The sequence below is a fragment of the Haliaeetus leucocephalus genome, unplaced genomic scaffold (genome assembly GCF_000737465.1).
Source record: "Haliaeetus leucocephalus isolate CR32 unplaced genomic scaffold, Haliaeetus_leucocephalus-4.0 Scaffold178, whole genome shotgun sequence".
NCBI lineage: Eukaryota > Metazoa > Chordata > Aves > Accipitriformes > Accipitridae > Haliaeetus > Haliaeetus leucocephalus.
In genome coordinates, this window is record NW_010972614.1 from 411912 (window position 1) to 428299 (window position 16388).

Consider the following 16388-nt stretch of genomic DNA (forward strand, 5'->3'; position numbering starts at 1 on the left):
AGAAGATAAAACCAAAACACCATGTTCTTAACAGCTTATTCCAAAAAGCTGAAATCTGTGACCCTTTTTTACTTTCCTTACCCTACCAGTAACCAAGTGGTGATTTAGTGAGTTTATCACCTGGGTATCACAAATTTTCAGACAAACTACCAATTATTGTTTCTTGACACCAAAAAAACCATGGATTCAACTTCAACATGGAATGCTTTGTTAAGAAACAGCTACATGAAACATGACCTTGCAGCTCCCCTCATCTGTCCCTCAAATACTGAAATAATGGGGTAGGCCCAGCATTTCATGCCACTCAATTCAGCTATGCCCATTTTCCCACCTTCTCCCCATGCACAGGGCATATAAAACCCAGAGCGACAGTAGCAGTGGGCTCCAGTCTGCATGAGGCCACTCTGCAAGACCACTACTAAATTTCAACTGGATTTTCTAATTGAGGTCTGCTTTTCAAAAACAGGATTTCCCTTGCTGTGCTTACCTTTGACTCATGCAACAAAAATTTAGAAGCTGAAGACAGACTGTTAGCAAAACTATGATTTTTTTTCTGTAATCATAATATGTTTGCCCTGGAGGCCATTTAATTTGTAACCATAATGACTTTTTGATGGAGCCAGTCTTTGAAAATAAAACATTAGTTTGACACAATGAAAATGAGTCAAACATCCAAATCAACTGAATGAGAACTGAAGAAACACTAGATAGTTCCTGGGTACAGCACTGAAAGCAATAAAGAGCCAAAATGCACAGCAGGTATCTCCCTGTAACACTGAGATAAGAATCTTCCTCCAACTTGGAAGAAAGCTCTATACTGAAGATGTGCAAGTTGCTTCCTGGTAATCCAAATTTTTCCTTTCCAAATGTAACCAGGTTTGATCTGTGGGGTTTTTGTTTTGGTTTTTTTGTTTGTTTGTTTTGTAAAAATTAGTAGCATCCCACACAAAAAAACCCAAACCTATTCTAGGTTTTCCAAGGTAGTTAATGAAACCCTGAAGACTGCTTACATGTTCTTCAACCAGAAAGCCTAAAACCAGATCAGATTTCATGATCCTACAGTAGAAGGATGTCACATAAAAAAGTTACATGACTCGCTTGACCCAACAAATATCAAAGCTTCTTGATGGGTGAGAATTTCAGATCAACATTGAACAGTCAGATGCAGACACGCCTCTGAAGTCTGTTGCCTGCTTTGAAATGTTCATTGAACATCCATATGGCAAGAAGATGACATAGCTAATAAAAAAAAACAACAAAGCAAACTGCTTGCTGGAAGAATTCTGAAGTTATGAGTTGTTTATCTGGACAAAATTTAAAGAGCAGAGGAATATTTCTCTCATCCTTTGGAACAAAGGAATTCCTTAAATAACACAACTATCAAGTTAGCCATGTTTAAACAGGGGCTCTGGCACCATGGGTAACAGCTGTATTGTGGCTATTAGGAGAGCTGCAGCACTGACAAATACCATCTGCTAGGAAACACACTGAAAATGTTGTATAAAAATGTTTATTGTATTGAATAGCCTGTGGATACTGGTAATTGCTCTTCCAGTCCCACAGGTAAATGAGTACTTCAACCATACATGGCATCGTCAACATTTTAGGCCAACTTTTTAGGCTGTGTATGCTGCAGATACATCCATCAGTAAAGCACTTAACACAAGCATAGCTTCCAGGCACATTTACCTTCTTCCTCAGATCACCCTTCCTGTATCCCAAGAGCTCAAGGTATTTAACACGTGAATCTTCTTCAAAGTTCACCTTTAAAAAACAAAAGTTAAAGAATATATCACAATTCACGATTTTTCATTTTCTCCCTCACTAACCAGCACAAATTAACCCAGTGAGAGCTAGTGACTGTGAACACTGAGTGTAATAAAGAGAACTGAAAAGGTCTTCAGTGACTTGAGCACTTGAGTAGGGAAGCAAGGCTTAAATCTGGTTATTGTAGGTGAACAATCTGCTTATCTGCTTCACTTGGAAACTTCTAAACATTCACAATGAGCAGTGAAAAGCACATCTAAAGCTATCCCAAAGCTTTATCCCTTCTCACCACCTCCCTGTACAAAGATGTACTGACAGGCGATGTCAAAAAGCACAGGATACCCTCCCTCAAGCCTTGGCTTCTGCCATGGTTCCTCATGAACCCTGCAAATACCCCCAGCCCTGAGGACCCTCTCTCTTCTGGTGGGCCACCTCCAGTGACAGGGCTTATGGACACTATTCCCACAGCCTACACTTTTGGTTCCCAGCACCTCTTCTGCTAAAATACCATAATGAGCAGAAGAAACCATTTCTGCACTGGCTTTCCAAGTCAGTGGGGAACTTCTGAACTGCTGTTATCCTGTTACCTTTAAGAAGGCCCACACGTTTTTCTCAAAGTCAGCCCGGGCCATGTCAATTTTCTTCTGGCAGTAGCTGACAAAGCCTTCAGACTGCACAGCCTCTTGCAGCTGGTTCGAGCGGGCCAGGAATTCCTTCTCTGTAACAACCTGGCTAAGGTAGACATGGTGACGCTGCTGCTGCTCGATGCCTGGCTGCTGCTGAGACTTGGCATTCTCAAATGTAACCAGCTTGCCTCCAAACTGGAATTGATGCACACATGCAGTATGTAAAAATACAAGTATACACTGGAGCGCATATGAAAAAGCATGCGCATACACATATATATGCACATGATTTTATATAGCGTATATATGCATATCATCCAATGGACAAACATTCCTGACATCAACTCATTCATTTTTTTTTTTTTCCCCCCACCACCCCATACTTCCACGCATGTAAGGAGCTTGCTGGATAAGTGGGTGCACGTTTAGTAAGATTTATGAACACAGCTGCTCCGGTGCCTGTTTTTTCTCAGGCAGAAGACTGACTAGAAACTGTGAACTAGAGCTGTGGGTCTGTACAGTGCCCAGCATAAATGGACTATCTCACGATATTGCAATGTAATTACCAAAGAAACCTATGCATCGTTAAATAAATGCTCAAGCATGATGTCTGCCCTGCTCTTGGGAGGCTGTTTCCCAGTTAAAAATCTACTGAGAGATGGGCAGTAAGTTGTGTCATCATTTGGAGAGAAGTAAAATCAACAGAAGAAAAAAATTAGAAGGGGCTTATAATGTTATTTCATTCTATAGCTCAAAGTTAATTTCCACAGGCCAGTCCAATAAATGACAAAGTCAGAATTACAAAAAGCAAAAGGCCTAGCCAAGAGAAAGACTTGATAGCTGGCTCCTGGAAAACCAGGAGAAATAAGGGAATAGACACCTATTATAAATGACACATCAGTCAGTGGCTAGGCAACATCACTTCTCTTTGATGGGAGAAAACTGCATTTAATTTGTGCATCAGATTACGAATAAGCAGACGTACGATGCTGAAAATTGAGCAGTATTTTGGCAAAAAAAAAAAACATTTCAAGTGGACAGGCTAAAATCTTCAGGAGATCCCCAAGAAAGGGCCCATGGGTCTAGAAAATAAGCCAAAGGTGGAGCCAAAGAGCAGATGCTGCAAATCAACCAGCCATGGGGGAGCCTAGCCATGTGCTGCTAAAGCAACTCTTGCTACCTTGATCAGAGCTAACTGGAGTATTCTCCACCACACTGACTCACATAATAGCTTCAAACTGCACTCAAGTCTCAGATATTTCCCCAGTTTGGTCCCACTCCCCCCTCCCAATGTGTATTTGTTTACTCCAAAGCAAGCACAGCACATAAATAAAAGCAAAGCCTTAATCCCAGAACAGAAAGAAACAAGTGTCTGTTGGCAACACAATGCCTCCTTGTTTCTTTTTCCCAAGCATTTTTGTCACACTTTTGTTGGCTTGCTGTACCAACCACCTGGTCTAGAAGCTGCTGCAAGCATCTCCTGCCACAATGATAAACAGGGGACGTTCTCCCAAGGTGGAGCACAACATTGAACTCCCCTCTTCCTCACATGTTTTTCAGGTGCCATCACTATCTCCCTTTCTGCCTGGCCAAGCATGCCTAGCCTTGTCTCCTCCTTACCGAGAACGATGCTCCCACAGGTCGCCGGATCCATTTGGGTGGTTTCTTTAGGGGCAAAATGACACTCTGTGGGGCTGTTTGCTGGGGAAGCTGCAGGGGTGGGAGTGGCTGTCCCATACCAAATGGATCGAGGTTCCCAAAAGACGATGAAAGCTTTGATAACAAAAGAGGGAAAAAACCAAAAGTGACATATCTGCAATAAACTAAACATAAGCATTTATTTGTACTGGATCCTGCAAGCAGTCCTGCAAGCTTGCAGTCTTGCAAGCAGGGCTGCCGACAGCCACTGAAGACTTCCCATGAGCCCGTGTTTTTTTCTACCCTCTTTCTGTCCATATTCTTAGCTGAACATTTCTCAATACCTGATCAACTTGCTTCTGCCTCAAGCCATCCGTGCTACCTCCCATGATGGAGTAAACGCTGATCCGCCCGTCGAATGAAGCCGCAGACAAGACAGCAGGGTTCCTGGGACACCACTGGATGTCAAAGCACCATTGTGTGTTTGTGGGCAACTCATACAGCACCTGGGCAGCAAAAACAAGTCCAACAAATCAGGGCTTTTATGAAGTACCACGTCCAACAGCCACATTTCTCCTGCCTGCCCCGAGACTGGTCTGTTGTTCTCGCTCCCCATCAGCCTCCACATCACCGTACACACTAACAGCTGGGCAAACCCTGACAACTGCTAAACAGGAGAATATCACACACCACTGATTAATTTCTTTCTCATCCCATTAAATCCTCTGTTTAACCCACACAGGTCAAACTATGCAGGCAGGGTATATCTGTGCTGTCCCACTGCAAGCTGTGAGCTGCTGCTGATATTCATGCTAGCTCATTCAGAGCTAATCTGGGTATCTCTGGGTATCTCTACACACTACATGGAGACATGCCCAGGCTTCAAAGTAAGTCTGTTTCAAAGGAAAATTGGAAAAGTTAAAACCTGCACTCTGGGCAGACAGCCTCTCCTGCCCTGGAACAGACAAGCCCATCACTGCAGCAGACATTTAACCATAAGCTAGGAGAAACTCAAAGAGCAAAATGCTAACTGCCTCGCTGTCTCCCAGGAAACTGTTCTTTATTTTTAATAAAAACATGTGATATGATTCATCCACATGTAAAGCCTTCCTAACAGCTCAGGATCCAGCTCAGATAACTCATTTATCACCCCACAGCTTCTGCACTTTTGGGCCAATGTCTGAATTTTAGAAACACTTCTCAGTCTGTCCTCCAGCATTATTGCTCACTGCAGGCAAGGAGCCCTCCAGCATCCCTGAAGCCCTTCTCATGATCTAGGGACAAACACTCAACTTGTCTGAAAAAAGGATCTGCATCCCCTTTGAAAGGTATCCCCAGTCCCAAAAGGGTGGTTTGGGAACACACTCAACTGGCTCTCACTGATCTGCCACTATTGTAGTAACCTACAAAATCACTCTGGCCTGGATAAAAGTTCTTACACTGACAGAAGGAAAAAGGCAATTGCAACAGTAATCCAGATACACGGGCCCAAACCAAAAGAGTAGGAAGAAAGTGCTTAGTTTAAGTGGTGCCATTTCTATCCCTTATAATGAGCAGTGGCCTTACTACTTAGCAGGAGAGAAGCAGTAAGGACAAACATGTAGTATCAGCAATACTAAGAAGGAATCCTGCACCACCAGAACAAGCTCAGAAGGTGCTTACACCAAACACAAGTACACAGGGTAGAGAGAAACAGCCCATAGAAGCATCACTCCTAGGAATGCAAGCACACCAACCCCTGCTTTGCATATGCCACTGTGCCACCTCTGAACAGAGGGGTTTTTTAAGTGGTGTGCATACAATACCTCGCCCGTGTTCGGGTTGGAGCAGAGAATTTTAGCATCCTTCCCACAGCTAAGTAGCAGCTCCGAATCCGCCATACTCCAAGCAATGGCCAATATACCCCTGCGTGAAAAGTCACAACCAAAAAAGTTTAATGTAAATGCAAAATGATGATAAATAAACCATATTTATAAGTTGAATTTCTCTATTAGCTGAGCATTCCACCTCAAAATGCCCTCCACACTCCTTCCTCTTACAAGAGGAGAAATTTTTCAATGTTAGCAGCACTTTATCGAAATAGATGCTTTCAACAGTCATGCAGGAAAACCTGGACACCAATGTAACAAAATGGTTTGTTTGCCTGCAGTATCATTAACATACAGTGTGCAAACCTGTAGGTAAGGTCAGTGACTACGAAGTTTGTCAGCTTCTTTTTATTAGCAGGACATTCAAGTCAGCAGAACCACTGGCAGCAGTTTTGGTGAGAAGCTACAACACACACTTATTGCTGTTCTCTCTCCCTAAATCAAGCACTGGCCTTCGGCAATAAGGAAAGTTTCACTAACAATTGAGGAAGGATGAGAATTTAACAAAATCTTTCCTTGCACTCAAACTTAAGGCATTTAGCGGACTGAGGGGCAGAGAAACTGCGCGTGTCCACATGTGAGGATGCATCCAGGTGCACCTTCAGTCCATTATTCAGGAAAAATCAACTATTACTAACTCTTTGCACCTCAGTTCCCTCTTATCAAAAAGCATAGAAACAAACTACCAACTTCAGTGTTTCAGCAGGATGGTGGGGTTTTTTTGTTTATTTTGGAGCCTGTTCCCTTCAAACCAGCAGGCCCCCAAAAAGCAAGCCTTTCAAGACACAGAGTTGGCTAGTTCGCAAGCCAGCACACAACACTGCCTGCTGCTGGAATCGCTGCCTCCAACTAAGTAAGCCTTCACAGGGAACTGAGCAAGAAGCGAGATGTACAAACTGGTACGCAGTCACCAACAATGCAAACACCATGGAGCAGCAGGCTACATAAGATTCATACCTTGTATGGCTTTCTAGAACACGAAGTGGCGAGGAGGCAAATCTTAGGTCCCACATCTGAATCACAGGCAGCCTGTCATCTTCTGAGGCCAAAACCATCTGGGTAGCAACATCAGGGTGCCACGCCAGGCCTGAGCAGTGCATCTGAGGGACAACATTGCACCACAGCATAAAATAACTAAGCAGCACTAAAGGACAAAAGACAACTAGCTTAAATATGTCTACATGCATGGGAAAACACTGTTGCAATAGAATTTGCAGCTGTGTTTTTGGGCATTATTTCTGACTGCATTCAGATTGGGATACTCTCCTCGTATCCGTGAGTGAGGAGACTTGCAGTTAGTTTCCCAAAGTCCTCCCAAAGAGATGACTTTGTGCTGTCTTGTTCACAGTCCTATGTTTTAACGTAAGAAAACTGTAAAGCCCTCTGTACAAACCTTCTTCTCTAATATTTTTATTGATATTTCAATAAAAGCCATCATTAGGCAAGAGGTTATTGTCATGTGAACACTGTATCACTAGACTACAATCACATGATGAAGACAGCGTACTGTGCTGCTGTTATGTTAGGCAACAAATACATAAACCATTGAGGGTGATCAAGCAGCTACTTCAGCAACACCCATTTATAAATATCATTTTGAACCCTTGCTCCATCTTCAAAGTTTGTTATAGGAAGTTTGTTTATTGTTGTTATTCCATTTAAAATACACAGAATTATACAAATATGGCACTCTCCACGAGTTCAACAGGCTCTTTTTTACATTTACACTGCCCCAGGAGCAGATGTGGTGGTTAACTGTATGAGGCAGTGTCCCCTGTAACCCGCTCAATGCCAACACTCCTCTGTGGCGCTCTCCACCACAGATCCTGCACTCTCCAAGCTCAGCTGCAGCCTGCTCCTATTTCCACATCCAGACCAGCAGAAACACAGGCCCCAGCTTCATCAGTCATCAGTGTCCTGCCAGGGCTCAGCCCTTGTGCTCATCCCACCTGTGATGACAAGGAGGAAGCTCTCTCTGCCTGAGCACCAAGTCATGACATCACCTGCTCTGTGAAACTAAATGTGCTCACCCAGAGTACGTCAGCTACCACCTCACCTCTCCAGCACACAAAACATGTCACTTCTGACTAGCTGAATAAAAATCTTTCTGTGGTAGCCCCAAACAGATCAATAATGGCTTTCTTCAAACCAACTTATCACTCTGATAGGAAATCCGAGTGCCTTGCTTCAATCTGCATCTGCCTATTTTCATTTAAAATGCTGATAACGTCTCTGCATATACATAGCCTTTTAAGAGAAAGCATTAGATATTTAGCACGTCATGTAAAACCAGGCCAGGCACCAGTATCTTTATGTCATGTGAGAAGGGGTGCTACGACCTGTCCTCACATGCCAAGAGGCACCCCAACCCTCTCCACAAGCACCCGTGCAGCCGTGCAAGAGCTAACTCACCCGGTTATTGTGGTCACTGACTTTGATGATGGGTTCATTCTTCCTGAGATCCCACACAGTAGCTCGGCCGCTAGGGCTGGCAGATGCCAGGATATGCTGGACTTGCCTGTTCCATGCAATGCAGCTGATGTCCTCAAGAGGCTGTTGCACACACAGAACAGCCTGTCACAACCTTTGCAAATTGAAGACTCAAAACGTGTTACTTTCAGGACTTGCTATATGACAAATCTTCAAGGAGACTCATCCCAGGTACTGCGTGTGTTCTGATTTCCTATGTACACATGCCGTAGGGTAAAATGCCTGAAAACCCCAATTTATAAGCTGCTAGTATTTCTCCAATACCTACATTTTCTGCTTTACAACATGATATAGTCACTTAGAGAAGACTAAGAACAACTGTCTCCGAGAACAGTAAATTACACCATGAAAGTATATCCGGGTATATGAACTGCCCTTTTGCCTTGGATTACTAGGTTTTGACTTACAAAAAAAATTGTAAGTTTGCTTGGAGGAATTCTGTGGGTTTTTTAATCTCTCCCCCAACTGCTTATTTTTAGTCCAAGAATTAAAAACATTAACCCAGTCCTTGTTGCATTATTAATTACAGCTGTCATTAAGTATATGGACTAAAAGATTTCCCAGCCTAAAAAAGTACTGTTAGACATAAAAAATCCTATACAGGGATCTTTAACTAAGGTGCGTGTCCTCCAGAATGCTCAGGTGATAATATCAACTCAGACTAAACAAAGTATCCAAACCCACAGAGTTTAAACTAAAAATCTTTAAACTGAAAATTACTTCTCATTCCATTTCCTCACTTTTTTGTCTCCAAATTATCATGCAGTAATAAACCCATTTTCCAATAATAGCAAATTTCTTGTGCAATTTTGTAACAGCTACAGAAATGTACATGCATTGAAACAACTTCCTCCCATTCTTCTATCTATCTCCTTCACAAGGCACAAAGTACAAAAGGCTATTGTTTTTCTCTATAGATCTTCTTGAAGAGATACAGGCTAAACAATGGCCCTGAAGTATTGCAATTAAACACTCCCTGAAATCCATGAAGGTAACTGCCAAACCTACTGCCTCATCTTCTGACTTCTCAGTAGCTGCTTTTTATCTTCCTCCTATTTTCCTCAATCTGTACCTTCACAATCTTTAGATTCATGCATGCAGTGAAACATGCAGAAGACTAGAAGACATGTAATGGTTATGGATATTTAAAAAGTGGTGTAACCCAAGAGACTCTGCTTGTTATTACTTGTTGCTTGATAAAATGCAACATTTCTCAAAGACTAAGAGGATCCTTCAGCTTTCCCTCGTCAAATACAGTTTTTTAAAAAATAAAATCCCACCACGTGAAGACATCAATCAACTGTTTGTGCAGCCAGTCAAAAGTGCAGGTCTGCTGTGGATAAACATGACTGCAACCTCCAGGGTTGCTGCACTGGAAACAGAACACACCACTCATCGTATGGACCTGTGCACTTAGAGGCACAGCCGGGAAACTGCACTCCGGGGCTTAGAAAAACAGCATCAGCATCCAGTCACCCTTGTATAGAGCTGGGCAAAAAATCACGGCTAGACACACAGTGTGGCAAAATAGTGCTGTCACAACTGACTTCCAAAAGCGTTCACTGAAAGCTACCTACGGTGCCACTCAGAGTACTGCCCTTAAGGACGTGGGCTCCTGCTGTATGCTTTGAGTAACAGGCATGTCACAAGGAGAAAAATATCTGAAACCCCAGTCTAATAAGCATGTTACAAAAATTAAGTACCAATAGAAGGCCTGTTTTTGTTGGCCTTTGGGAAAGCCACTGGAGAACAACATGCAGGAACATATTTTTATTTTGATACCGAGATATCTGTTGTACCACCCTTCAAGGATTGTATCCAACATTGCCAGAAATGTAGCTAACTACAGTAAACTGCTTCTCAAGTTAGACTTCAGAATGCTTTTTTTTTTTTTCCCCACCCTTGAGACAGCTTTAAAACTGTAGGTTTCAATGAGCTCTCAACTTAGGTGACATGCATATTTTTTGTTAGTCTGCTCTGCAGTATTTAACAAATACAAATCTGGTACCTGTGTCTTCACTCCTGGTGTCATTGGCGTGGCAAAATTGTTCAAGTCCCAGATATAGATTTCAGACTCATTAGCACCAGAGGCCACCAGATTAGTCTGTAAGACACGTAATAGATGTTAAAGAGTATTTTCAGCATCAGCTTTCACAGCCTTAGCTGCTGGTAGGCATCAGATCCACAGGACTGTCCCAATTTCTTCTATCAGCTCTGGATATAGTCTTTGGCTCACACAGAGGAGCTTAGGGAAAAAAGCAAGTTTTTTTGAGATTGCAGGTAAGACTGAGTTAATTAAAAAAATCCATACACTGCACTAGACTGGCAGGCCAAGACCAAAATTCCCATTCTTGTGGAGTGCTCCTCCACTGCACAGCAAATACCCATGAGGAGGCTGCAGGGGTGCAGCCATGGACAGGCGAGTGGAAAGCACTGACACTTCTGGGAGGGGGCAGACGACGAAGTGGTGCTGCAGCTGTCGCCACTGCAGAGCTTTGCTCCAGGTAGACCACAACACACGGGGCCGGCTGGGAGTGTGGCATTTGTGCCTCCAGCAGCAGACAGCACCCTGCCCACAGTGAGTGCAATCATCCAGAGCAATCCTGTGTCTGGGATGCAAAAGTCCATGCAGGGCAACATAAGCCGAGGGCACCGAGCGCCCTTTGATCACATCCCATGGCGGGTGACAAGCAGTTTCTGACTGCATAACAGGCTGAAAGGGAAAGGAAGTGATTCACAGAGGACACAATGAACACAGGGCAGTCTTGCTGAAAGCAAGTGCGCAGGGACAGAAGCGCTATTTAGGACACAAATTAAACTGAATCCTTGCACAGCTGCTGGGGACACGGAAAAACCAACCCACTGTATCTAAAAGGAAGTAAATGCTCATTAGTGACGGAGGAAAGCTTGTTGGTTTTGAGAGCTCTTCTGGTAAAGAGGCCACATTGCTGTGCTTCCTATTCTGTCTCCTCTTTCCAAATAACAACACTTAAGAGGTCTTGAAGACTGATCCTACCCAACCCCCAAAGGGGATACCTAAAGTCTGATGTCACTAGGAACATGAATGAGAGCACATAAATACTCCCTGTGTGATGAGAACAATATTGGCACAGTATGTGGGAGCTAAAAAAGGAGACTGGCTAAAAACACCACAGAAGACCACCTCTACTTTACATGTAAGCTGAGCTAAGAAGACCCATTAAATTGACAATGTAAACTGATGAGGGGAAGGAATGAACCAGATGCCTTAAACTCATTCATACCCCATCCTGAAATACCAGTAACAGGACAGGTTTTTCCTACTAAATACAAACAGACACACGCTCAAACACCAAATCTAGTTCATGGTTTTCAGGGGAGGGGAAAGGGACAGAAACATTTAAGGTCACACGTTAAGACAGATCACCCGTCTATGATGGTATGTGAACAGCATAAGAACAGCAGAAAACCAACCTGGAACATGTTGACATCAAGTGCTCTTACTGGTCCCGTGTGCTTATCTTTCTGGGCAATTATTACTTCAGTGTCTCCAGCTATGATTTTGGCTGGGTCGTACAGAATGACATTTCCGTTTTCACCACCAGCAATCAGGACTCCAGAGACTCTCTCACCCGAGGTCATGCTGTGTGGCCCCCAGATAAGCTTGTGGTACCTGTAAGACACAGAGGAGCCCACAGTCTACAACCACCCATCATCAGCTCCACATACAATGATGCACCCCCTTTTGTTCACCCTAGCTAAAGCCTCCAGACTGCTGCTAACAGACAGAGCAGACATGTCAGAGAAAAGCACTGCCTGCATTTCTCCTTAAGGATGAGTCTCTGTATTTAAAACCCCTTCCCCCAGAAAGACAATGTGTCCCAATTCTGCTTGTTATCACGACACAGGGTCACGACATGCGCAACCAATAATCTGGTAACCAATAACATCTCTCATCTCCTGGCTGCAAAATCAGGTAAGTGCTCCCAACTGCATGTGATTTTGAGCTCACCTTTGCAAAACAACAGGAGTAATCAAAGAGAGGACTGTAGGCCTATGCAATCACAGCCTGGAGGTAAACTTCTGCTATTTGTGAGCAACTCTTCCGTACAAGAGAGGAAAAAGGTGGAACTAGAAAAGTTCCAAATCCTTTTCCATATCTGTGCTTCTGGATGTGCAACAATTTCATCTGCTGTCTTGAGGCTCAGCAGGTAGTTTATTCACATGACAGACACATGGCTCTTGGACCACAATCTATTTTCCAGGCTCAATCAAGAGGAATTAAACATACTCCCAATAATGAAATATCTTCACACCACTGTGTCCATCTGCAAATACCCAAATTTCCTTCAACTCAATGAACTTGCTGCATAAGCAAAACAGCATTCCTGTGTATTCAGCCATGCAAAGAATGAATTTCTTCTACATAAAATGACACACGGTCACATACTGGCTCTTATGCAAGCAAAAAGCAAACCCACATTGACTGGAAAGTGGCAAGGAGTTACTTTAGCATTCACTGTGTTATTATTCATCTCTTCGTTATCTCTGGACAACCTTCAAGTAATTAATTTAAATCACAGCAACATCAGCATGATAAAATACATAGTGCAGAAAGGTAGACAAAGAGCATATGCTGGGTGAGAAATACTGTAACAGCCAAATGCTCCATCTCCTAGTGCAGTGTTTTTATACTTCTCCATCTAACTATGCAAGGTTACAAGAAATGGAGTGACCGACAGGGTTGTCCAGGCACTAGCATTACACCACCAGCAAGATTCAACAGGACTTAAGACAATCCAAAACGAAGGCAGAAAACGGTGAGGAACAAAAAAACAGAGTTAACTGTGCAGTTACTTTCCTCTTGGCCTTTGCTCTTGCCAAGATAAAGTATGGCTGTAAAAGCAGTGTGAAACTTTTACTTGCAAGACAATTAACAAAGCTTGTTGCAGGATTTATCTTTTGTGGGTTTAATCACCTGGATATTTTAATCTGCTGCAAACCAAAATAAAGCCTGACATACACACTGCTAGCTAGGGCATTTCTTGTTAGCTTTAATTAAAAAAAAAATTACAAAAATCGATGTCTTTTGTAATGCATTTTCTGGGGCAAAGTCAAATTCTTTTGTTGCTCACCAAGGGAAGCACTTTCAAAGCAACACTGCATCCTGGCTGTAAGGAGTGTTTTTTTGAATTCAGTAAACAAATGTCACTTGGCAAGCCTTGAAAAATCTCAGGCATAGTTAAAACAAGGTAGAACAAGGAAATTTTAAAAGATCAAAACCTCATCCTGCTCTCAGCAGGACATGTTAACATCAGCTATGCCCACAGTGCAGGGCATTAAACAGAGACTGTGGCTGTTTCTCACAAGCCCCACGTACTAAAACATGGACAACTGCAGGGCACAGATTGTGAGCTGCCTGCCAGGACAACTGCTCTGCTAGCCCCATGAATCATTACAACAAAACTGATATAGCACAAAGCCAGCAGCCTAACACCTTAAGCTTCCTCCTGCAAAAGCTACCACAGCCATTACTTACCCAAATCAGGACAGCATCCCTAAGCAGGGTCACAATCTTATTGCATGCAAATGCACACAATTTCAACCCCTCTCAAGCTGTTTATAGGCAACACGTAACCTCTAGGAACACAGCAAAGTATATTTGGTCAAGAGCTTTAGGCAACAGTTGTAGGTCCTTAGGTCTTGAAGTTACAGCTTTAGAACAGATAAAGAAGAATCAAGTCCAATTAATTTCTACTCATGTCAGAGGTGGGGGAGATGGCAATTGCTTCCCTAGAAGTGTCAAATTCTCACTTGTACATACTGGCAAAACGCTGTAGTTGCCTGCACCTCCAGTCATGTCGTTTAAGTTTACCAGGAGAAAAAGCAGTTATGCTGACACTGTAGCCTATATGAAAGAATCATGGATCCAATCCAATGGCATGAAAATTTTCACCTCCTTCTCTACCCACAGAAACATCCTGCACTTCCATGTATGCTGTTTCAGCTCACCCACAACGAGTGGCAGCCACTGGACCAGCCACCAGAAAGCCACTACAAGTGCTGTGAGATGGAAATTAGATGCTCTGATGCTAACAATATTTCTTTGGACAAGCACATGGTAAGGAACTAAGAGCTAAGTAGAGGTGTACAGTTAGGAACTTGGCTTTCTAGCTGTGGGGTGAGGTATGATACTACACACACAACATGACTCAGTTTAGTTATGTTAGAGGAATCTCCCTGAAATACCTAAATGCAAACAGGATGGGGCAATGTGAAAAGCTGCAACTGCATTTTCATAATTTCAGATTTCCTTCTGTTCTCTGGAGAATCCCAGAGGCTCCCCAAGATAAATGGTCTGCATACATATTCAAACCTACCAGGCAGTGTCAGATTTTTTTAGGTTGATGTCAGAGCATGAGCTGCTTGCAACTCCTCAGTCCAAGCTTACTGCCTTCACAATGACACCTTGCTGTCCCACAACATCAATGGCACTCACATGCCTTCATCCTTCAGCGCTGAACTTCTGCTCCTCTCCTTAACTGCAGATAAGCCTCATGAAATGGTGTTTCTACATGCACCATGTATAACACTTCCACAGCCATTACTTTTCCCTTACAACCCCACTGCTTACCTGTGAGTGGAGGAGAAGGTGGCGCAGGACTTCATGTCCAGCGAAGGGTCTGATAAGTCCAACTCAAATATTTCTAGAGAAGCACTTGTACTGAAGGTGGCATCCAGCTGCTGAGCTGATGTACCTGCAAAGAAGCACACTTGGCAGTGAGAAAGCCACGATACACAAAAGAGCAAGTGCAAAAGAATCACAAGGAGGGGCATAACAACGTCATCCTTGCAAAAAGGACCCTAAGATGGGGTCAGGTTTCTGTTTCTGTGATTTATATGTAGTTATACGTAACTCTCCTCCCCATGGTTACCCTATTGGGAGTTTCAGGAAAAGCTCTGGGCAAGTGCCCCTTTCTACCTGACGATGCACAAAAAACCAATCAAAGTTACAAACAAGCAGCAAGGGACAGTGAACTAGGAGTTAGGATCGCTGTCACCTTACCCTGGCAGAAAGAAGAGGATGCCTGCTGTCACTTGCAGAATGCAAAGCATGTTTTCATGCACGGCAGAACTGGAGAACTCCACTAAAGGCACCATGCCATATACCTTGCTCCAGCCTTCAGAATACAAAATAACTCCTACAACTTTCAATTACGACCACTTCATGGCAGCCACCACACATAGCCTGAAGCCTGCTTGCGCACACTTCCCAGAAACTCACCTGTGGCTAGGTAAATGGGGTGCTGCTGGGCAGGGCTCCATGCCTGCATGGCAGTACGATCAATTTCCTTCAACTTCATTTCACTGAAAAATAAAATGAAGAAAGGTAATGCTTAAATGGAGCATGGGGAGACTGCACTGCCACGGATTCAGCAGCTGCATTAGGACTTGGCAGAGGCAGCCAGGGTGATCGTTTTCCTAAAGATATCCCACAGAGAGACAGACACCTAAGCCATCCTCTCCAGAGCACACTGGGGAAGGAATAACGCTCCGTTGGCAGAATAACATCGACACGTAGAGGAAACTGATGGTTGCCGAGTAGAGCATAACACAGGAAAACGCGGGCAAAGGCTTCAACTGCTCAGAAAAACCCTTTTCTAGCAGCATCAAGGCACACATCGGGCACCCCAGAGCAGCTTTCAGCCTTCACCCACAAAGCAAACCCACCCTCGAGAAAACCTCCACTTCGCCCCTTGCCACCAAACGCCCTCAGCAACCAGCCAGATCAGAAGACGAAAAACGGCTTAAAAGCCTCCACCGCCGCATTTCTGGGTCTTATTTCAACAACCCTGGGGCTCCCCCCGCCTCAGAGACACCGTGCGGGGCCAGCGGGCGCCGGCGCGCGACCGACCGGCACCGGCCCGTTGGCAACGGTCGGTCGCGCGCCGGCGCCCCGCGGGCCGCCTCGTCGACCGGCACCTACGCCCCGTTTCCGACAGGAACTGAAAGGAAAAAA

General features: G+C 43.9%; 1 protein-coding gene across 8 annotated transcripts in view; it reads right to left on the reverse strand.

The window, feature by feature from the left end:
- Positions 1-16388, reverse strand: part of SEC31A (SEC31 homolog A (S. cerevisiae)) — a 45510-nt gene that overhangs the window by 28869 nt on the left and 253 nt on the right. For 6 of the 8 annotated variants that reach the window (XR_774167.1, XR_774168.1, XM_010564408.1 and 3 more), the window contains exons 2-12: positions 15654-15736; positions 15003-15126; positions 11843-12041; positions 10398-10493; positions 8312-8452; positions 6857-6999; positions 5837-5936; positions 4376-4537; positions 4014-4166; positions 2355-2588; positions 1690-1764 (exon numbers count right to left, since the gene is read on the reverse strand). Coding sequence is in view for 6 of the 8 variants with exons in the window: in XM_010564408.1 (XP_010562710.1) it covers positions 1690-1764; positions 2355-2588; positions 4014-4166; positions 4376-4537; positions 5837-5936; positions 6857-6999; positions 8312-8452; positions 10398-10493; positions 11843-12041; positions 15003-15126; positions 15654-15732 (1506 nt within the window). In the remaining 2 variants the exon portion in view is untranslated. The remainder of the gene's footprint in view (positions 1-1689; positions 1765-2354; positions 2589-4013; positions 4167-4375; positions 4538-5836; positions 5937-6856; positions 7000-8311; positions 8453-10397; positions 10494-11842; positions 12042-15002; positions 15127-15653; positions 15737-16388) is intronic. The other 2 variants (XM_010564409.1, XM_010564412.1) reach the window with 2 other exon arrangements.